At 32.3% G+C, this 24441-nt stretch overlaps 1 protein-coding gene across 1 annotated transcript in view; it reads right to left on the minus strand.

The window, feature by feature from the left end:
- Positions 1–1178: 1178 nt before the first annotated feature.
- LOC145335254 (toll-like receptor 6) overlaps positions 1179–24441 on the minus strand; it is a 92605-nt gene continuing 69342 nt past the window's right edge. Inside the window, exons 20-27 of the mRNA XM_080180993.1 lie at positions 22479–22685; positions 22063–22243; positions 17001–17217; positions 16725–16781; positions 10446–10564; positions 3526–3583; positions 3049–3168; positions 1179–2531 (exon numbers count right to left, since the gene is read on the minus strand). Coding sequence (XP_080037119.1) covers positions 2025–2531; positions 3049–3168; positions 3526–3583; positions 10446–10564; positions 16725–16781; positions 17001–17217; positions 22063–22243; positions 22479–22685 — 1466 coding nt within the window. The 3' untranslated portion in view covers positions 1179–2024. The remainder of the gene's footprint in view (positions 2532–3048; positions 3169–3525; positions 3584–10445; positions 10565–16724; positions 16782–17000; positions 17218–22062; positions 22244–22478; positions 22686–24441) is intronic.

Raw genomic sequence — 24441 nt, forward strand, 5'->3', positions numbered from 1 at the left:
TCATTTTTAAACTGAAACTTTTGGATTAGAATAAGAGGATCTAAAGGGATAAGCCAATGGCCGACTAATTGATGTACCTAAACAAAATTATCTCTTCTGTAGATTACAATTAGTTGTTGAAACGTATAACACTGAATTTAATAAACTAACTAATCAAAATCCATTAAAAGTGTTAAAGTTGTTGAGCCAACGAATAAGAAAATGGGAGATTGATTAGTTAATTTTTTAGTCTACATGTCTTAAATTTTGTCATAAACTTATAAAGTGAGTTTTAGGGGTCTAAAGGGATAAGTCAATGGCAGATAAATTCCTGTAACTCCAAATGATGATTAACAGTATAAGCCCTTCTGTAGATTGATATTAGTGATTAGATCGTTTGACCACTTAACTTAATACAGCATCCAACCAAAATTCAATAAAGTCCCAAAAGTTGTTAAGCCAACAAATGAGAAAAACTTTGGGGACTTGTGTAAAACAGCTTATTGAATGATTTTAGAGATACTTCAATGGAAGATTAATTTGTTTGTGTAAAAGTTTGTTATCCTTTATATAAAGTAGTAAGGTTTTTCAATAACTACAGAACTGATATGGTTCTCCTTTTGAGGGAAGCTTCTTATAGGTTACAGGATGGTTTTTGACCCCTTTGAATACAGAGCCCCTAGATGCTAGAGACTTAGCCCCTAGTATTGTAGAGCCTATTTGCAATGTTAAACAAAATTATCATTTGCGATGTTAAACAAAATTAACTTTAGAAAATCTAAAGCCAAATACCTTTGATAGTTGATGTCATTACAGACAGACCGACGAATAACCGACGTACACAATGATCTTTAATTAATAAAATTCTCATAAAAAAAAACATTAAAGCACCTCTTTGATAGTAGCCGAGTTAAAATTTCTATATAAAAGAAAAAAATTATGTCTCTCATGATGCCTTACAGACAGACCGACTTACTGAAGTTTTTGAAGAGATCTGACATTAATATCAGACGAAAAAAAATAACTTACATTAGGAATGCCAAAGCATTATATACAAACCGACGGACCAAATTAATAATTCATAAATTATTTTTATAATCCTTTCTTTTATCTTATACAGCAGCTAAAAATATCACGGAATGACAGACAAACGTTCAGGATGTAATTATAGAGTAACTTTGCAACTAAAAAACAACCAATTAATGTGCATAATAGATTTATTAATATCTAAAACTTAAATAATATCATTGGAATTTTTAAAGAAATTATTATAACTGGACGTAATTGTATACATATGTTTTCGGGGAGAGATAGTACAATAGACAACAAATTAAACTTTCCCCAAAATTTATGAATAGGTAAAAACACACCCTTTTGCTATTTAGGTGTTATGGGTAGGGAGGGGGGGGGGGATAAAGATTAATTTAACTGCAATTGTCCTTTCCAACCCTAATATTTTTCTATAAAAAAATCTAAAACTTTGATATCACTAAAATTCTTAAATCTACAATAAAGTTTTTTTGTGTTGTTGTTTTATCAACTAAAGACTGTATTTCAAATCTTATTAAATTATTTGAGCTAACGTATAAGATAACGTGGTTTCATGCTATTTATTTAGAAAATTAAGTCTTGAATTGGCGCAGCCGCTATTGTTTAAAATGTAGATTTAAAGAAATTAAGATTTGCATATTTTAATAATTTTATATTTTTCTAAAAAATCTAATATCAATTTTTCACAACTTTTTTTTTCTTTTTCATTGCATAGATATTAATAGTAATGGAGTAAGTATTTTTTAAATAGTAGAAAAGGCTAGACAACGATTTAATGTAAAGGATATAATTTAATATAATATAACGTTTGTCTGTCCTTTCGTACTATTTGTTTAACTAAAATACTTAATCCTATCATTTTGGAATTATTATTAAATCACAATAAATGACAAAACGCTTTTTTTCTCTTTTTTCACAGTAATCACTTTTTAAATGTCTTTTTTAATGCCAAAAAGCATTTTTTTTAAATTTTAATAGCGTAGATGCTCTTTAATTCACATACAAACTTGATATATATGTTCTATAGAGCGAGGATTTGTCCCGTTATTACCGTTACTAGTCACTAAACCGCCGTTTCCGACGCCATTCGACATTGTATACACATTTTGATGTCTGACGGGCGGTGTTGCATCGCCGTTTGATGATCTACCGCCGCCGTTGGCGGTCAATCTATGCTGTCTATGGCCCGACGATCTTAATGTACGCGACTGAAACATAACAGTCGGCGTGGAGGTTGTAATAACACCGCCGTTTGGCTGCAGAGTTCCGCCAATACCCCCATTGACGGTACCCGCCGCCAAAAAGTGCTGCAATTGATGCGCACTCACCCCGTTAAACGACCCATTATTTAGACTATCTTGCAATAGCGGGGCGCTCACAGCGGGTATGGGCGAGAGCAGCACGCCGTTGGTGCTGCTTATTGGCGGTCCCAGCCCGTTATTGCCACCGATATTGTTGGTTATTATGTGGTAGCGCGGATTGGCGCCGTATAAATCAACAGTCTGAAATAAAAAAAAATAATTATTTCATGAAGATTGCGTCTAATACATATTTGCTTAAGCTTTTTTACTTTTTTTCTTTTTTAAACTTTCCTTTTTTTCCAAGAATCCTCACCCCATTTTTATTTATTTCTTATGCAAGGCCTTTTTCCTACGGGATACTATCACTGATTGGCCTCTATAACCTTTACTTAACCTAACATAACCTAGAATTAGCATATGTAATCCTATTTTATAAAGTATTAAGCTTTTTTTTGTCTGTACTGAAGAATCTCGCTAACTGCTGAACCGATATGGTACTCCATTACAGTAAAACTTCTTATAGGTTCATGGATGGTTTTAGGCTATTTTATTTTTATAAAAAAAGTCTAGGTATGGTTCTAGGCTATTTTTCTACACTTCCATATCCTTCGATAGTATTATAAATTAATATCAGCAAAAAATATCATAAAAGTTAGACTTTCATTTATAAATGTTTTATTTATAAATTCTGGTAATTTTAAACTAAGAGTAATCTCACCTGATAATACCCTGGACTAGAAATGGAGGGAGGGTAGGAGTGGAGGGTGGAGGGGTAGGACTGCAGGGTGGTTGACTGCGAGAGACCCTGCTCCGGGCACTCCGGGAGGTTATACTTCACCTAGATAGATAGATAGATAGATAGATAGATAGATAGATAGATAGATAGATAGATACTGATAGATAGATAGATAGATAAATAGATATATAGATAGATAGATAGATAGATAGTAGATAGATATAAATATAGATATGAAGATAATAAAAGTCCCTCCACAGATTATGACGTCATACGATAAATAGCCAATGAGAGGCCAGTATAAAATTTATGCTGGCCTCTCATTGGCTATTCTATCTTATGAGGTCATAATCTGTGGAGGGACTTTTATCATCTTCGATAAATAGATATTAAGATAGATATATAGATAGATTTACATATGGACAGACATGTAAATAGATAAATTCAAGTTAATGTTACCTTTTCCCAAAACTTATCTTCTCCCCAATGTATGATGACTGCGTTGCTTATAGCTGCCCTGAAAAGTGAAAAAATATTAATTTCAATATCTTAATCCTATAGTGTAAAGTAATAAGTTTTTTGTCTGAAGCTAAAGATCTTGGAAATTGCTGGTCCGATTGGGTTGAAGTGTTATAAATAAATGTCTTATCTTGGTTCTAGGCTATTTTCCTGAACTTTCCAGACATCCTCTAGAGGCAAGGGGCGAAGCAAACTTTACTATACAACCCTTTGATTTCACGACCTTAGTCAAAAATCCTAATTATACATGGTCTGGACTCTGGAATTTACTTATCATGTCAAACGCCTGACATTGCATCTGTAGTAGATTTAAGTACAATGAACTCATCTTACAATTAAATACTATTGGTAAACCATTCATCAAATAATCAGAGACCTAAAGGGATAAGACAATTGCCGAAAATTTGATGCACATCCCCAATGATTATTCATTAAATTACCCCTTCTTTAGTTTACAACTAGTGGTTGAAATGTTTAGATTCTCAACTCAATAAATGTCCCCAAAGTTGTTAAGAAAAGGTTATTATAAAACTACTGTAATAAACAGCCCAATGTCCCCTCCCTCCCTGCATATAATAGCATTAAGTAGCCATAACTAATTATTATCACGGATATAATTATAGGGATTTGACAATGGACGATAAATTAAATTTTCCCCCACATTATTGGATTTGAAGTTTAATTTACAGTTCAATGTACCCGTCATCCCTAAATTGATAGGCATACATATCTAAGAAGCGTAGCTAAGTAATCTGTTTTTATTTCTACCATTTATTTGTATGTTTATAAGTGATTAAGTACTAGGATGATCGATATATACACATGGATTGATAGATAGATTGATATATGGATTCAAAAATAGATGGATGGATATTGGATAGTTGAAAAATATGAATAGAAAAAAGCGAAATTGATATATTTTTGGAATAATAAATGGATGGATAAACGGATGGATGGGATATTATGAAATATGTTGTCCAATGGATGTATTGATAGGTGGTTGGAGAGATGTATTGATAGATAAAGGAATGTACGAAAAAATAGATAGATTAGTAGAGTATGGATATATTTATAATTGCATTTAGGATAGATAGATAGATATTATTAATTATGTTCACATAGATAATAAAAACTTCCAGATAGATAGTTAGATATATAAAGTTAAGAAATAGATGTATATAGTAAATAGATAGATAGATAATATTAATTATGTTTACATAGATGATATAGACATCCAGATAGATAGATAGATGTATATAGTAGATAGATAGATAATATTAATTATGTTTACATAGATAATATAGACTTCCAGACACAGTTAATCCTTTATTTTGTTTATGTGCTTTACTATATAGCATTCCCTTATTCCAGCCAGTCAAAAGTCGTGCAATCAAAGTACAAGTACCATCTTACCAAATGTCTTAAGTTATGACTTGTTTTGATCATTGGTGTAAAACAATAGAGAAGTAAGGGGTTGAATAACTTTTTGTTCCCATCCCGTGGACTCTGTGCCGACTTTTAATTGGGTCTTTGAAACTCAACCAATGGCGTTAGGAATATTAACACAGCCAAGTCTCCACAAAAGAGCAGAAAGCAATTTACTAGCAGACGACAAATGTCCTAACCACTATGGCCATGTAGTTGTCTGGGTTATACAATACATTTATGTCAAATACGACACTTTTCTTTACCATTTTTTGGTGGACCCATAGGAATACCTCTAGTGGAAGTGTTGACGGCCTGACCCAAATCAAATCAGTGTCTCAATTAGGTGTCCACACAGTACAACAGGGTATATTATGTTTAACAAGTTTTCAGGGATCTAAAGGGATAAGACAATGCCCGATAAATTTATGTAAATCCCCAATAATGATTTACAAAATTATACTTTCTAAACATCAAAATTAGTGGTTGAAACATTTGAACACTCAACTTAATGAATCAAGCAATCAAAATTCACTTAAGTCCCCCAAGAATAACGAATAAGGCCAACGAATAAGAAAACGTTATTTTAAAACTTTGTGTACTAGAGTAAGAAGCAGCCCAATATCCCCTCCCTGCCTTGTTAGTAGCTACTAAAAATCTACTGTTTTGTACGGACGTTTTATTATTTGGTTATACGATAGATTGGTTGGAAAATAGGGGGAGGGGATGAGGGAAGGGGTTAATTAAATTAAAAGGGGATGGAAAGGGAAAAGGCAGGGAGGGAGGGGGAGTTGGACTCTAAATTATGCTGGTACCCAAAGTTTTATAAACCTGTTCTCTTATACGTTGGCTTTTAAATCTTGATTTATTGGTTTAAACTAGCAGCTTCAAAACTTTTTAATCAATAATTTGGCTCCACTAAAGAGGTTATTTCGTATCATAGTTGTTTTTTTACCATCGTCCATTGTCTTATCCCGTAAGATCCCTGGTAAAAAGGAATAACAAAATAGCGGGTTCTGAAAGCAAGTAGTCCTACTAGTATGACAGTAGAGTATAATGCTAAACCAGGCTGTAATTATACTGTTATACTAGGGTAGTAAATGTCTTTAGATGGGGGTAAAAAGGGTTGTTGACCATTTTAAGTGGAATAATTTGGTTAAGTGTTAATAGCTTCACAGATAGATATTTAGATAAATAGATGGATAGATAGATAGATAAATAGATGGATAGATATATAGATAAATAGATGGATAGATATATAGATAAATAGATGGATAGATATATAGATAAATAGATGGATAGATATATAGACCGATAGATAAATAGATAGATAGTTAAATAGATCGATCGATAGATAGATATACAAATAGATGGATAGATAAATGGACAAGTATTTAGATAAATCTATATATAGGTAAATAGATGGATGGAAAAATATATAGATAGAAATCCAGATAAAAGATATTAAAAAATGGATTAAGAAATTCTATAATAGGAGGTAGTTTAGGAAGCCCCATAAAGAATTTTTTATTTTGGAATCTGGGATGGTTTTAGACTATTTTTTTTGCCTTCTTTCCAGCCCTTTAATTTCAGAACTGTTTAATGATAGAGGCAAAACACTCTCTGAAAATTAGAATAATTTTTGGTTATCCTTTAGAAATAAGATTTTTGAACACTATGTATGTCTAACTGTTTGGCAGTATTGAATACTATACGATGATATAATTTGCCAAAATTCTCTCTCTCTCTCTCTCTCTCTCTCTCTCTCTCTCTCTCTCTCCTCTCTCTCTCTCTCTTTCTCTCTCTCTATCTCTCTCTACCCCCCCCTCTCTCTCACTCTCTTCCTCCTTCTAATTTTATTTCTTCCTTTGTTTTTCTGATTAGTAACGGATTTCTAACATATAGAAGTGTGCACAGATATTTTTTAGCGGGGGGGGGGGGTATTTTAAATCTTAAAAAGTAGGGTTGGGCCGGATATCAGGTCATTTTCAATATCCGGCCGGATACCGGATATTAAAACTAGAATAGGTTAGGTTAGGTTATATTGGGTTAGGTGATTGCCCAGCAGGGTTAGGCAATTAGCCCCGTAGGGTTAGAGCCCCCCACAATGGCTAGAAATAGGAGAAAAGCTACTGTGAAAAATACGAAGAATCGCCCCTTAAGGTGCGTTGCCCCGAAAGGCACTATACCCCAATATTATTATGTTATGTTATGGAGAATGTTTTGGCAAATATACAGGCACAATTTTAACCATACTAGGTGAGGACTTAGACGATAAGACCTCAAAATAAAAGGGTTGGTTGTCTGCAGAGTACTCCCTTGAGAACGCTACAGAAGAATTGTGTTTGATTTGCCAAAAAACTACTTGTTATTCATGTCAATAACTCTCCCTCTCTCTCTCTCTCTCTCTCTCTCTCTCTCTCTCTCTTTCTCTCTCTGGTTCTCATTCTCTCTATTTTCCATTTGTATATTCTCTTACTTTATCTATTTATCTATCGCAATTTGAATAAATTATCTCTTTCTATTTCTACTAGTAGTTGCTTCTTCATTAATTAAAGCAAAAGAGGTGCTAAAAAACAACCTTTAATCAAAATAGCCTAAAACCACTCTGGGTTGAACTTAAATGGTTGAGTGCTTAGCGAGATATTTTTTCATTTCTCCTCTTAAATTAGTACTTCTAATAGCAGTTTGTAAGATCTTATATAACTTATTAGAACCAAATATATGTAGAAATAATCAATAGTATTAAAGATAAAATCTTAATACAATTATAAATATGTTTATATTATTACTTAAGTAGTTGTATGCAGGGATCTTAATGGATAAGACAATAACCGATAAATTGATTTACATCCCCAATGTTGACAGACAAAATTACTCCTTCTGTAGATTGGTTAAAACGTTTAGACACTCAACTTAATGAACCAATAAATTAAAATTTAATAAAAGTTTTTAAGAAAACGTTATTATACACTTTAGGGACTAGTATAATAGACAGCCCAATGTCCCCTCCCTCCCTGGTCTGTATGTCTGTTTGTAACTAAGGTTATCTAAAACAGTAATTCTTATTATTATTAGTGAAGCTTTATAATTGTAAGATACAAGTTTTAGGCTACTAATATTAATAAAATTTTATGGGGGATTCAATTCATCTACCATTGGTCCATTGGGCTGTTTATTACACTAGTTTCCTATTCGTTGGCCTAACCACTTTGGGGCTTTTATTAAATTTTGATTGGTTGTGTCATCAAGTTGAGTGTTCAAACGTTTCAACCTTTAATTGTAATCTACAGTAGGGGTAATTTGTATATCATCATTGGGGATGTACATCAATTTATCTAGCATTGTCCTGTTATTGTATCCCAAAATTATTATTTTGATATCTCTAATCTTATGTACATAACACATAGTAATCAGGAATCTGAAGGGATAGGACAATGGTCGATATATTGATGTATATCTCTAATGATGATACACAATATTACCCCTTCTGTGATTACAATTAGTGGTTGAAACGTTTGAACACTCAACGTAATAAACCAACCAATCAAAATTTAATTAAGTCACCAAAGTTGTTAAGCCAAAGAATAAGAAAACATTATTATAAAACTTTGGAGACTAGTGTAATATACAGTCCATTGTCCCCTCTCTCTGATAACACATAGTAATAATAGAATAATAGTGTGTATTCACTTCCGCACATTTTTCATTATTCTCATATTATCAGGACCGCATTATTATTATAACAGCACAAGCTGCCACTTCGCTAAAAGATATTAAGTGACAAGACAATGAACGAAACATTTATGTGGATTCCCAATACAGGTAAACTAAATTACCCCTTCTGTAGAGTAAAAAATATTGGTTGAAATGTTTATACAAACCAATTAAGCTTTTTTAAAGTACCCAAAGTTTTTAAGCCCTCCCTCCCTATTCTTTGACTCACTTACCAATAAATACCCAATCTTATGAATTTTACTTGTGTCTTATCGCGAATATAAAACACTTTGTGGTTATGATAAAATGCGGAAGTGAATACACACCATTAAAAACATATTTACAATTGTGTCATAATATCTTTATCTGTTTTTATATCTATCTATATCTTTCTATTTTTATTCTCTCTCATTCTTTCTTGCTCTCTCTGTCTCTCTCTCTCTCTCTCTCTCTTTCTCCTTTCTTATTGCTCTCTCTCCCTCTCTCCTTTCTTATTGCTCTCTCTCTCTCTCTCTCTTTCTCTCTCTCTCTCTATGTAATTGCCTTTTTTCCTTTTTTTGTCCCTCTCTTTATCTATTTTCCTTTAACTTTTCTACCTTTTTATCTTCCAAACAAGTTTGAAATTATGATTCCAAAATTATAGTGACAAAAATTAAAATATTAATCTATAAATCATTAACATCAATGTTCATATAAAAATAAAGTGGTTCCTATAGTTGTTTACTACCCTAGTATTACAGTTATATAATTACAGCCTGGGCTTGCATCCTACTGTACTGTCATACTACTGTTGCATATTGTCCTAGGAATCTTCATATTGTTGTGATTATATTTATTTATTGATAATCCATAATGACATATTTTGAAGACTTATCAGATATAGAGAGGCTTTTGTCGATGGATGAATGGATTGATAAATTAATTTAGAAAGTTCAATAAGTCTTAAATCTATTTTAATTTCTTCCCTTTTCCTAACTCTAGTACCTAATAAAACCTCCTTATTCTTGATCTATAATAAAAAAAAGGGAGGGGTTTTTCTAGGCTCTACATGGTACTCTAAGGGAATTTGCCGCTTTATGCATTAAATAGATATATAATAGATATGTATTTATTGAAAAAATGGATAAATAGAGATGAGAATGATATTTGAACCTTTATATCTAATATATCTATTTAATAAATAGATAAATAGAAAGATAAACATATTAAGATTACTATCTTTTGATAAATATAACGCAAACATATATTATCAAATTATGACAACAATTATATATTTATTAAGGAACAGGGGTAGTTATTCTGAAAAGCCATTAGTCAGGCGCGTGACAGTGAAAGTAAATTAGACCTTGTGACGTATCTTTCCTCTAGTGGTTTTCTAGGTTTGGGTACATCAAAATAATAACTTATGGGGTACCTGTCCTCCATAGGTTATCCAGGTTCAAGTACACAAAAAAGTAAGACCTTGTGTGTACCTGTCTACTAGAACTATAGGTTATCCAGGTTCAGGTACACCAAAAATTTTAGTTTAATAAAAACTGTTTACTTTATGTTTTGACATATTATGGAAATATAAACAAAAATGATAATAAGAATTGTCTAGAACACTGCAAGCAATATTTTTATTTTTATTCCTTATATTTTAATACTAATTTTCAAAATTTTTACTAATTTTGATTGTATATCTACTAAAACAGGACAGACATAATCTTAAAGCTTACCTTAGCTTAGCATCAAGATCTGAGAATTTGATGGTATCCAACATAATGAGTATCAGCTTGCTGGACAGGGCAGACAAAGATTGCAGGAACCCTTGCTGGATATCATACCTTGTCCATTCCTAGATAGATAGATAGATATGTATGTTGATAGATAGATAGATGGATAGCTAGAAAGGGCAGACACAGATTGCAGGAACCCTTGCTGGATATCATACCTCGTCCATTCCTAGATAGATAGATAGATATGTATGTTGATAGATAGATAGATGGATAGCTAGAAAGGGCAGACACAGATTGCAGGAACCCTTGCTGGATATCATACCTCGTCCATTCCTAGATAGATAGATAGATATGTATGTTGATAGATAGATATATGGATAGCTAGAAAGGGCAGACACAGATTGCAGGAACCCTTGCTGGATATCATACCTCGTCCATTCCTAGATAGATAGATACTGATAGGTTGATAGATAGATAGATATATAGATAGACAGGGCAGACAAAGATTGCAGGAACCCTTGCTGGATATCATACCTCGTCCATTCCTAGATAGATAGATAGATAGTTAGGTTGATAGAGAGATAGGTAGGTTGATAGATAGATAGATGGATAGATAGACAGGGCAGACAAAGATTGCAGGAACCCTTGCTGGATATCATACCTTGTCCATTCCTAGATAGATAGATAGATAGTTAGAAAATTAAATAGATAGATAGGTATGTTGATAGATAGATAGATAGATAGATATATAGATAGAAAATTAAATAGATAGATAAAAAATTAATAAAATCAGTAATGAATGTAACTCCAAGTTATATAGTTACATGTGTAATCCATAAATAAGCATATTAAAATCACATTTTAGAAGTTAGGTTCTATAATTGTTTATTACCCTAGTATGACAGTATAATTACATCATGGGATAGACTCATATTGTACTGTTCTACGATTGGGTTATTATGACTTTAGGAACTTACTTAGTAAGCACATTTAAATCATTTAAATGCAATGATAATAGTACCGTAGCAAAGCTACTTTATAACAATGTTTTTAGTACATTTGTGGGTCTATCCAAGGTCTATACAAGGAAACCTAATGAATTAGACAATGGTTAATAAATTCATATACCGCCTCAATGATAATAAACAAAATATACCCTAAAGTAGATTAAAATTATTGATTAAAGTTGGGACAATAAAAGTACCCAAGACATCAAATAGGACAAACTTTGGGTACCAATATAATTTTACAGCCTAATGTCCCCTCCTTCCTGAGATATACGTCAAGAATTACGAGAATCTACACAAAAAATCTTACATAGAAATAGAGAAATGACCATTGTACAGACGGACTTACAAACGTACGGACATAGCCTAGTATCATCCTTGTTTACCAAGGGAGGGAGGAGACATTAGAAGTTAAATTATACTGGTACCCAAAGTTTAAAAAACATTTTTTCTCATAAAAACTTTAGGTTCTTTTTATTAAATAAATCATGAATGATTAGTTCAGACCAGCAATGTCCAATCTTTTCGACCAATAGTTGTTGGTTACAGAAGAGGTAATTTGTTTATAATCATTGGGGGCGTATTAAAATTCTTCGTCCATTGTCTTATCCCTTAATATCCCTGCTGTTTTTTCTCACATGTTAAAATCATTATCGTACTAAATATAATCATATTTGAGAATAATTTATAAATCATTTTAGGAAACATACAAATAGTCGAACATATTATAATTAAATAGCGGCTGCGCCCCTAGTTATCTGTATTCGAATGGGTAGGAAAGGGAAGAAAGTAGCCTAAAACCACCCATGGATCTATGTAAAGCTTTAATATCATGCCGGACTTAATCAGTTCAGTAGTTATCAAAATGATAATCTATAGACAAAAACCTTACTACTTTATATGACAGGATAAGAATCAAGAATGGCTACTTAAAACTTATATCTACCGTATAATGTTCTTCTATTAATTTGATTGAGATAACTTGAGGGATAAGACAATGGATGATAAACTGATAAACATCCCCAATTATGATAAACAAATAACCCCTTCTGTAGATTGAAATTATTGTTTTAATAGTTTGGACACAACTAGTTTAGAACCAAACAATCAAGATTCCATAAAAATCTTTTAAGCCAACGAATTCGATTGCGTGGTTATAAAACTTTGGGTACCAGTATGATGTCCATTCCCTTCTTATTATGTTAATATAAATATAGCACAAAATTTGTTGTAGAGAAGCTTCACTCTTGGTTGCAATAACCTATGAATAGTTTGCTTGCTATCTTTAATTATATAGAATTAAAAGCTGACTCATAGGACAATAAGTCATACCAGTATGACAGTAGAGAATATGACTGGCTCATACTGTAATCATAATGTACTACTAGGATATAAAATAACTATAGGATTAAATTTAAATTAGTATTACTTAGGTATATACTGGTACCTTTAGATTTACTTAAGGTGTGCATTCACTTCTGTAAAGTATCATATTTATTTATCATCAGGACCGCATATTTTATTACAAACTGCTTTTTTCATTTAATTCGCTCTTATTATTTAATACGTATTTATTTGCTATTGTGTCTTTTTGCGATTGTATAACACTATGTAGATGTAATAATATGCGGAAGTGAATACACACTTTTAATTTACAAAGTCAGAGAGAGAGGGGACATTAGGCTGTTTATTACACTAGTCCCCAAAGTTTTATATAAAAAAGGTTTTCTTATTCGTTGGTTTAACAACTTTGGGCACTTCAGTGAATTTTGATTGGTTCGTTCATAATTTTGATTTTAAATTTAATCTAGAAGAAGGGGTAATTTTGTGAATTAACATTGGAGATGTACGTCAATAAGTTGGCAATATAAAGTTATCTTTCAAAATTGAAACTACTGAAAAAAAGCCAGTACATGAATACTAAAACTTACAAGTTCTATAACTACATTAATTTATTCGTCGGCTCAAAAACTTTGGGTACTTTTATTTAATTATAATTGGTGTGTTTCATAATAATAATGTCCAAACTTTTCACCTTAAAATTTCAGTCTACAGAGCTGGATCTTTAAATCGTTTTAGAGGTGCGCTGAATCGGGGCGATTCAGAGGTGAATCGGAGGTGCGCTGATGGTGCGCCACAGCCACTGCTATACAACATGGATCTTTAAAAGGTTTTTGGTGCGGTGTTGCTAGATCGCTGGGGACACTCAATAACATATCCATATGTGCCGGTACAATTTTATAACTTAAGCCATGTCAGTACGGTATTTTATATAAAACAATATATAATTTTTTTTAAAAATAACTATAACAATGTTTTCACGATAGTTTGCAATAAAATATTAAACTAATTAAAAAAAATCTATTTATTAAATGAATCACCCCAGTTTCGCGCACTGGTACAACGCAACTGGCCGCGCTGATTCGCCCATGCCATTTGGATTTAAAGATAGGTATTAATAATAAGATGGTGCGCTGAAATGAATCGCCCCGATTCAGCGCACCTATAAACGATTTAAAGATCCAGCTCAGAAGTGTTACTATTTCTAATCATCATGGGTTATATATACATTAATTATCCATTGTCTTACAAGATAAAGAAGAGATAGAAGGAAAGAAAGAAAATGGAGAAAGGGATATAAAGAAAGAAAAAAGGAGAAAGAAAGAGAATTTGTATCAAATCATCAACTTAATTTTGATAGTTCAAAGTAATTGCAAGTTCTAAAGTCATCCTATCCCAATAGAGTAAGAAGCTAGTCCAGGCTGTAAATATACTGTCATACTAGGGTTACAAACAACTATAGGAACAGCTCAAAGATGTGAATTATCTCTTTATTTAACCATGCATTTGTAGTTATTTAAAGGGACACTCTACACAGAGATCTAAAGGGATAAGACAATGGCTAATAAATTAATGTACACATCATGATACACAAAATTACCCCTTCTGTAGAATAAAATTAGTGGTTGAAACGTTTGAACACTTAATTTAATGAATCAACCAATCAAAATTCACACCAGTTCCCAAAGCAAACGTATAAGAAAACGTTATTATAAAACTTTTGGGACTAAAAAGTGATCACTGAGAAGGTGAATTTTTGAATGTTCGCTAAAAAAATCACATTTCTCCCCATAGAATTACGGGCTAACGTTAAAACAGACAAAGTAATTTATATAGTTAGTATTTTCGCTACTAAAAATGTTTAGAAATCTTTAAAAGTTTAGATACTGCTTAAATTTTAGAATATAGATTAAACTAGATGAAGAAGCTTCTCCTGTAAAATAGCATAAAACCATTTAGTGACCTATGTTAAGATGCCCTGAAAGGAAGAACTTGATGATTATATTATAGGATAATGCTGTACTGACAATTCGACTTCTGTCATATTTTAACAGGTTCTATTAACCAAGTTTAATTTAAATCTAAGAAATTGGTAGCTATGATATTTTTAAAAATTAGTTTAGGTTAGGTTTTTTTGATTAACCAAAACAGTGGAGTTTCCTTTTAATATTGCATTTACTTGAATAAGATTAAACATGTAGAGCATAATTTGAAAAGATAAACCCTTCATAATAAGTTTAAATACTGAGGGCTTTGCATCTGTAAGCCCTGTGTTACTATAATATTATGAGGGATTCTCAGGGATGCAGGGATGTGAAAATTCATATTTCTAGCTGTCTTGAAATTTGGGGACTAGAACCTATGCAACTTTTCTTATTTTGCCTTATTTTAAAGACTTCGGGGACCAGCGCAAAAAATGCCACTATAACAATTATTCCCAAAGCATATGACTGAACTAATCAAGTAAGTTTAAATTCTGAGGGCTTTGCATCTGTCGGCCCTGTATTACTTTATTATCATGAGGGATTCTCAGGGATGCAGGGATGGGACAATTCATATTTCTGGCTGTCTTGAAATTTGGGGACTAGAACCTATGCAACTTTTCTTATTTTGGCTAATTTTAAAGACTTCAGGGACCAGTGCAAAGAATGCCGCTATAACAATTATTCCCAAAGCAGATGACCGAACTAATCAAGTAAGTTTAAATTCTGAGGGCTTTGCATCTGTCGGCCCTGTGTTACTATAATACTATAAGGGATTCTCAGGGATGCAGGGATGGGACAATTCATATTTCTTGCTGTCTTGGAATTTGGGGACTAGAACCTATGCAACTTTTCTTATTTTGCCAAATTTTAAAGACTTCGGGGACCAGCGCAAAAAATGCCACTATAACAATTATTTCCAAAGCAGATGACTCTTACTAAACTAATCAAATAAGTTTAAATACTGAGGGCTTTTCATCTGTCGACCTGTTCTAATATAATATTATGTGGAATTCTAATCTTATTACACTAGTCCCCAAAGTTTTATAATAACGGTTTCTTATTGAATTGCTTTGGGGAGTTTTATCAAATTTTGATTGGTAGGTTGAAGAAGTAATTTTGTGTATCATCATTGGGGATGTACATAAATTTACTGGCCATTGTCTTATCCCTTTAGATCCCTTGATTCTAATGGTAGGTTTAATTTGAGTAATTTCTCTTTTATTGCAAAAGGAAAACCCTTCCCCCCCTTAAATATCTTTAAGGTTGTTATTCAATCAACACAAGATTAGTCGAAATCAGGCATCTTAAGGGAAAATACAATGGATAAAAATTGATATACTATTCATACCCAATGATGATAATCAAAAATAACCCTTATGTAGTTTGAGATTATTGGTTGAAAAGTTTGGCCACTTAACTAACTATTCAAATAATAATAGTTTTCTCATTTGTTGGCTTCAAAACTTTATCTACAGAGGGGGTAATTTTGTTAATCATTATTTTGGATGTACACACTTGGTCAGCCACATAACTAACTATTCAAATAATAATAGTTTTCTCATTCGTTGGCTTCAAAACTTTATCTACAGAGGGGTTAATTTTGTTAATCATAATTTTGGATGTACATCAATCTATCTTTCATTGTCGTGTCCCTTAAGATCCCTATTTTTAGTAAAACATTAATAAAACAGTTAAATATTAGCTGTTGAACTAAAAAAGAAAATTCTAACATATAATAAATTGTTGAAATTAAGAAGGTTAATTAATATAAATTGCTTTATATTTCAATTCTACAACACTTTTGCACAAAATTCAAAATTATAAAAAAAAACTGTCAGAATAGTATGTAATAAACCAAATTGGTTCAGTGACTGACGAGATCTTTTTTAACAAACATACACACAGGCATCATACTTCTTATATTTTAACCATAAAAAATGATATACCTGTTTTATAAAATTTTCTGACAATATAAAGATGGCTCTTTTGGACGTTTCATTGGCCTAAAAATAAAAATATATTGTTTATTAACAAAAAATAATAGGGCAATCGACGAGAAATAAATCTTGCCCCAAATGTTATACTGTAAACCTTAGGAGGGATAAAGTGTTGTAGAATAAATTTAATGTCTCGTTTTATAAAAACTTTTTGCGCATTTATTCAAAATCCATCTAGCGCATTTTTGCCTGAATGCCGCAAACATCTATGCAATCAATTAATACCTGAATAATGGAATCTGGAACAAAATGTGATGGTCCAACATCTCTGTGGTATAGACAGAGCCTGTACTGGTAGGGCCCGGCCTCCAGCTCCCCAGCAAACACCTGCTGCACGTACAGCTCGTCCTCACTGCTGTACATGACGAACGCGTCGTACATCTTTGAATCTTCGGAACGGCCAGCGCTTGAGGAGACGCGCTCAAAGAATCTTACACCGTATCTAAAATTATTAATTGATTAAGTGAGGGAGATAGAGACAGGTAGAGATTGATGGATGGATAGATAGATATGTTAAGGGGTAAATTGATGAATTAATAGATAGATTGATTGAGAAATAGTTTGATAGATAAATAGATAAAAACATGGGTGGATGAATAGATAGAAAGGTATGAAAGATAAGCAAATAGATAGATAGATAAAAGAAATATATAAATAGATAGTTATGAAGCTAAAAAGAGGTATTCCTTATATTTTACTGTAGTCTACCTTTTTATGTCCTTGTCAACCTTACCCTCTTATCAATTACCATTACAGACAAAACAAGGATGACAACATTTATAAAAGCAAAGCTCAGGAACATAGTACACACGGAAAACAACAGGAAAATATTAATTTAGAGGTCTTTATTGGTTGTAGGATTGCTTAAAGTAAATTCTTACATCTTTAAGGCTTGATTATATAAAGCTTTGCTTACAGCATTGTTTCATGTTTAAGTCGTATGTACACCTTAGCAAAGATAGAGGAGCTACTAAGCTTTCTAAATTGTACATAACCTCTACAGGTATTGTCCTGGAAAGCTCAAAATGAAAATGACTGTTTCAATATGTCTAAATATACTGTAATCTGTTCTGTTATACTTATATCATTTTTAGGACGGACTGACCTAAAATTAAAAAGTCTTGCTTTTGTAATAGTTCTAAAATCCTTCTTATTCTGTAGTATGACAGTACTATTTGAGTCTAGCCTAGGCAGTAATCTTAATGTAATTCTTGGGGCAAAACAACTTTAGAATCCGTAGGAAAGTGTCAACCTTACCCTCTTATCAATTACGATGACACAGAATAAATATAAAGACTCACTAAAGTGTAAATAGAAGAGTAGATAGATAAATGGATAGATAGATAGATAGAGGAATTTATATATATATTGGTAGATAGCAGAGACTAGAGAATGATACTCTGACAAACAATTCTAAAGTAAAATTTCCCCTCGACCATCTTCCCCTTTTCCTCCGATTCTTACCCACCCCTCTACAGTTATATGAAAAAACAAAATATACTTCCAAAGAACAGGTTTCGTGATTTTTTCCAGAATTGATTGTTAGACTGGGTACCCCTGGGTAGATAGACAGAAAGGTATACAGATAAATAGAAAAATAGACAGACAGGTAAAAAGATAGACAGACAAAAAATAAACAGGGAGATAAACAGACAGAAAAACAGACAGACAAATAGATAAAAAGATAGATAGACAGATAGATAGATAGACAGACAGACATACAAATAGATAGACAGATAGATAGACAGACAGAAAGAAAAATAGATACAAAGATAGACAGACAGAAAGATAGACGGACAGACAGACAAATAGATAGATAGACAGATAGATAGTAAGATAGATAAATAAAAAGACAGGCTGGCTGCTAGATAGCAAGATAGACAGATAGATAGATTCACAGAAAAATATAAAATCCTTAAAACATAATAATATTGAAAAAGACCTAAAGGCCATGTATCCTTTTTTGCCACCAAAAATGGTCTAAAATGATTCGTAATTTAAAAAATAATGATATAGCATTTACAAGTATTTTGCTTTTAGTAAGTAAATTCTTCAGAGAGAGAGAGAGATAGGGGACAATGGGCTGTTTATTACACTAGTCTTCAAAGTTTTATAATAACGTTTTCTTATTCGTTGGCTCAACAACTTTAAAGACTTTTGATTGGTTTGTGTTGAGTGTCCAAGTTTCAACTACAAATTGTTATCTACAGAAGGGGTAATTTTGTAAATCATCATTGGGGATGTACATCAATTTATTGGCCATTGTCTTACCCCTTTAGATCCCAGGATCTTTGGGGACACAAACACATACATACAAATACATACTATATTGTATAGAAATGATCTATAAACCCTTTTTAATATGTACTATAATGACATAGAAAAAGCAAAAAAAAATGAAGGACAATTATATTCAAAGATTGTACAGCTAAATTTATATAAGTGGTATAATAATTATTATCGCATCGTATTATTGACGGCTTTCCGCAGATATTAAAATGAAAAATTATAAGATTTAAACCAATTAGTTAGCCAGGGCCTTCAATAAAAATTTCATGATTTTTATTTTAATATTCGTGGGAAATTGTCTGTAATACGATGCTATACATGATTTTTCAGAATTACTGAGAACCATCTCAAATTTAGCGGATATTAATCGGTTTCAAAGCCATACTAGAAATCTATTTAAGTTAAGTAATATTTTAAGACTCTAGAGGCTAAGGATAAATCTGTATAGTAGCACGAATCTTGATGATAGTCCCTTACTGAAGGACGTACAGACAGATAAAACTATTGAGTAGCTGCGCTACTTTCTTCTATTCACTTTCAATTTACAGGACAACAAAAGAATTGTTTTGTCATTTTTGCCTCCAACCAGGGATAAGTCATCTGAAGACATTTTTTGTTTCCAAATTTTTCAAAATAATAGTTCCTTTCAAATACTACTGTATGATACACCTCCCCGCCCCCTCTCCCCCCCACTTAAATTAGGTATTCATTGGTTCAGCCGTTTAAATAATCTTATTGGACACTAATACATCCATCTAATCATCTCAGGACCTATAAGAAGCCTCACTGTAAAGGAGAACCATAATGGTTCAGCGGTTCGCGAGATCCTTCGCTACAGACAAAAAAAGCTTACTACTTTATGATTTTAAGATAAATCCTATAAAAAATTGCTAAAAATAAACAAGACAATTGGTCTTAATAATGATTATCCATAATCTTCCTGATTTTTGCCTCTAAAGGATTTCTTATATAAAAGGATTTAAATTAAAAAGTTTTTTTTCTAGAAAATCTCACTTTTTTTTCATTGGTCAATCCCTCCTTACCCCCTCTTGATTGTTTTTTAAGATCCAGACCCTTAAACGGAGCTCTTGCCCTGCAGGAAAAAAGACCCTTCTACTCACCCATACCTAACCTAACCTAACATGAGCATCCAAAAAATGTTTTGTTTGTAATGATAAATTGTTGTACATCCTCAATGATGATACACAAAATTACCACTTCTGTAGATTACAATTAGTGGTTGAAACGTTTGAACACTCAACTTTATGAACCAACTAATCAATTCCCCAAGGTTGTTAGCCAAGAAATAAGAAAACGTTATTATAAATCTTTGAGGACTATAATAAACAGCCCATTGTCCCCTCTCTCTCTGGTTGTTTGTGTTCTAATTTCAATTTAAGGAAAATTGCCTAAATGTTTTCTTAATAAGACATGAAAGGAAAAAGGGTTTTTAGAATTAAGAAGGAAGTAAATATAAAAATTAAATTATACTTAAGTTGTATAGATAGATAGGTAGATAGATTGATATATAGCAGATAGATAGATAGGTTGATATATGGATAAACATACAGATAGAAAGATAGATAATAAGTATATAAATAGATAGATAAATTAATATATATAGATTATTAGATAGATAGATAAATATATATAGAGAGAGATAGATAGATAGCTAGCTAGCTAGATAAAGTAGGAAGTCAAAGTAAAAGCCCAATTATTTATTCCAGGAATTCTAGGTTGAAAAGATAGATAGATAAAGAGAGAGAGAGGGAAGAAGAATAAGAATAAGAAAGAGAGAGAAAGAAAGAGAGAAGAGAGACACAGAGAGAGAAAGAGAGAGGACAATAAGAACTATTAAGGTAAAATATTCTGAGAAATATTTATGGAACAGGAAACTTTAAATTCTGTAAGTAAAAACTTAAAAGGAAAAATATCAGTGTAAAAATCAAGGTTATGACAATAGATGTTAAATATATCCTCACCCAAGTCTTATGTGTAAATTTATAACTTTGGTGACTTTAGAAGTAAAGACAGAAAGAGAACAGTTAAAATCCTTTAGATTCTCCCCTATTAGACAATTATTTCTTAATTGATAACCTTTCAAGCACCTTACTTATCAATATGATGAGTACCTAGTCAAGCACAGAAACCCTTATTTTGGTTCAAGTTAGGTTAGGTTAGATTGGGCACTGTTTACCTCAAAATGGTTAGGCAAACGCTGGTAAGGGCCCGCAGGTTGAGGACCCCAGCAGAGGTTAGACACAGGTAAAATCAATCAACCCTTATTCTATTTAAAAAATAGAGGTGGAGGGGGGTTTCAATGCATAATAAGCCATTTGAGAGAAAGCACCTTAATAATTAATCTACAACCCTGTAATGTCCTATCCCTGTATTACCTGGACTTCCTGACAATATGGTTGGTAAATGATCAAAGGAGAATAGTTGGACAAAATTTGTTGTGTTGGGTTTCCGAGATAATAATCAGCAGCGATCAGGGACAAGGAGTCTTTATTTTGCCCATTTTTAGGGAGGAAGGAAACATTGGGCTCTAAATTTATACTGGAACCTGAAGTTTTATAGCCCCGTTATCTTATTCGTTTAGTACTTTAATTTAATTTTAATTGGTTAGTTCCAAACAGAAGGGATATTTTTTTTATCATCATTGAGGATGTATATCAAATTATCATACATTGTCTTATTCCTAAAGAAACCAAAAAATAGATTGTAATATAAAAAGGTTGATGTCGACGTAAATATTGGGCACAATAGACAAATAGATAAAATGTCACCAATGGCCTCTTTTATTAAATGTCACAAAACGAAGTAAAAATCAATGTTTGTCCTGTTCTACTTTTTATTTATCAGAATATTTATTCTTTCATGGTAAGGTTGGCTTGCCTTTGGAATAATGTTTACCTACCATAGATAAATAGATAGATAGAAAGATAGATAGATAGATAGAAAGAAAGATAGTTAGATAATAGATAGATAAATTTACCTGGAGAACATCCATATCTTGATCTGTGACCTGTAGAGTGCCAGCACAATGATTGCCAGGATCAGAATGAACAGGGTGACCGCTGCAGCTATAGCTGGCGCCAGGACTGTGTCTGCCAGGTGACCGCTGGACAGGCTGAGTCCTGTGTCGCGGGAGGATAGGGTTTCCTCTTCACAATAGGCTGAAATAGATTGGTTGATTAATGTATTTATGGGATGTTTATTACACTAGTCCCCAAAGTTTTATAACAATGTTATGTTATTCGTTGGCTTAACAACTTTGGGGACTTTTGTTAAATTTTAATTGGTTGGTGCAAAAGTTTCATCTACTAATTGTTATTTATCATCATTGGGTTGTACATTAATTTATCGGCCAATGTCATATCACTAAAGATACAAAGATACAAAGAAACCTACCTAAATCAGACACCGTCTCACCAGAGCTAGCCGTACAGGTAATCAGCTGTCTATCCTGCACAACCGCTGCCACGTCCAGCCAGCCGCTAAACTCTTCCAGGTAGGCGCAGCCGCAGGACCACAGGTTGCCCGCCAGCAAGACCGCGGTCAGCGCGGGATTGTTGACCGCGGATAATGACCACACAGAGAATTGGCGCAGACGATTTCCTGAAAAATATAAATATTTATAGATCGATAAATTGATAGATAGATAAATAGAAAGGTAATAGATAGATAGAAGAATAAATATATCTCAATATATGAAAAAAAATTCTTTGTTTTACTTCTAAAGAATTACAATTCAGGGAGGGAGAGGATATTTGGCTGATTATTACACTTGTCCCCAAAATCTAAAGATAACGTTTTCTTATTTATTGGCTTAACAATCTTGGAGACTTTTATTGAATTTTGATTGTTTGTTTCATTTAGTTAAGTGTCCAAACGTATAAACAACTAGTTTTAATCTACAGAAGGGGTAATAATGTTTATCAGCATTGGGGATATATATCACTTTATCGGCCATTGTCTTATCCCTTTATATTCCTGATTACAATTACAATGATTTATGTTAATTAGGGTTAATTCTAAAGACTTTATGACAGTGCTATAACAGTAGAGTATAAGGCTAGCCCAGACTGTAATTATATTGTCATACTAGGGTAGTAAAAATCTATGGAACCGGACTATGTAATAATTATTCAATCATTTTTTATTAAAACCTGAGAATTTTCTTTGTATGTTTGTTTCATTTGGTCCCATTCGCTTTTTAGGTGCGTAGCTACTTTATGATTTAGTTTGTATGTTGGTTTTAGGCTATTTTTAGGAGGGATTAATCATTTTATGAAAAGTGAATTGTGTGTGTGTGTACCGGAGGACCTCTCTAACCGCTGAACCGATATGGTTCTCCTTTACAGTGTAGCATCTCATAAAACCTGGGAAGGTTTATAATTATTTGGGGGGAGGGTACCTAGGAAACAAATACCCCCCCCCCCTTAAAAAAAAGGTAAAATAGGTAAAAGGTATAAGATATGTCATTTTCAAAAGATTTTTTTTATTTACTTAAAAGAATTCTTATAGAACAAAGACTTTAATCCCCCGAAAAATATTCAGAAAAAAAAATAAAAGAAAGGGAAAAAGAATCTTTGGAATTTAAATAGATTAAATTTAGGTTAAGAAAGAGAGAGAAAAAAGAGAGAGAGAGCAAAGAGGTAGAGAAAGAGAAAGAAAAAAAAAGAGAGAGAGAGAGAGAAAGAGAGAGAGAGAAAGAGAGAGAGAGAGAAGGAGAGAAAAATTTAAATTTATTCAAGTATCGTTTTCTACAAGTTTAACCTACATTAGACAAACATATATATATCTATCTATTTTATGTATATGTATTTATCTTTTTTTCATTCTCTTTTTTTATCTATCTATTTTATCTATTCTTGGAAGTGTAAAAAGCCTTCTATATGAATGAAGAATCAAGATCTAAAAAAGGGGCAATCCTAACCCCTTTTAACCCCCCCCCCCCCATCTGAATTTCTTATAACCCAAAATTACAAGAAATGACATATCTTAGAATGAGGACAATTATATCCATAAATAGCGTAACAATAGCTAGTAAATAAAAACAGCAAAGTATTACACAGAATGAATACTGAAATTTGGAAGGTATACTTATATTAAAGTGATATGTTTTATGCCTGTTATGAAAGATCTCGTTTTCCGATGTACTGACATTGTTCTTCATTACAGTGAAGCTTTTTACTGAATCTTTAAAAATCCACCCATAAATAAAAAAGCTATATTAGATTTTTCATTATAAAAAAAATGACCCTTGGGTGGACGAACGAACAATAACATACACATATACATATAGAGTAGCTACGCTGATAAAAAGGAGTTTTTACTGCTACAAAAATTTTCTTCATTTTTGACATGAGAA

This window comes from Acartia tonsa, chromosome 13, assembly GCF_053477335.1.
Source record: "Acartia tonsa isolate MP-2025a chromosome 13, ASM5347733v1, whole genome shotgun sequence".
NCBI classification, from domain to species: domain Eukaryota; kingdom Metazoa; phylum Arthropoda; class Copepoda; order Calanoida; family Acartiidae; genus Acartia; species Acartia tonsa.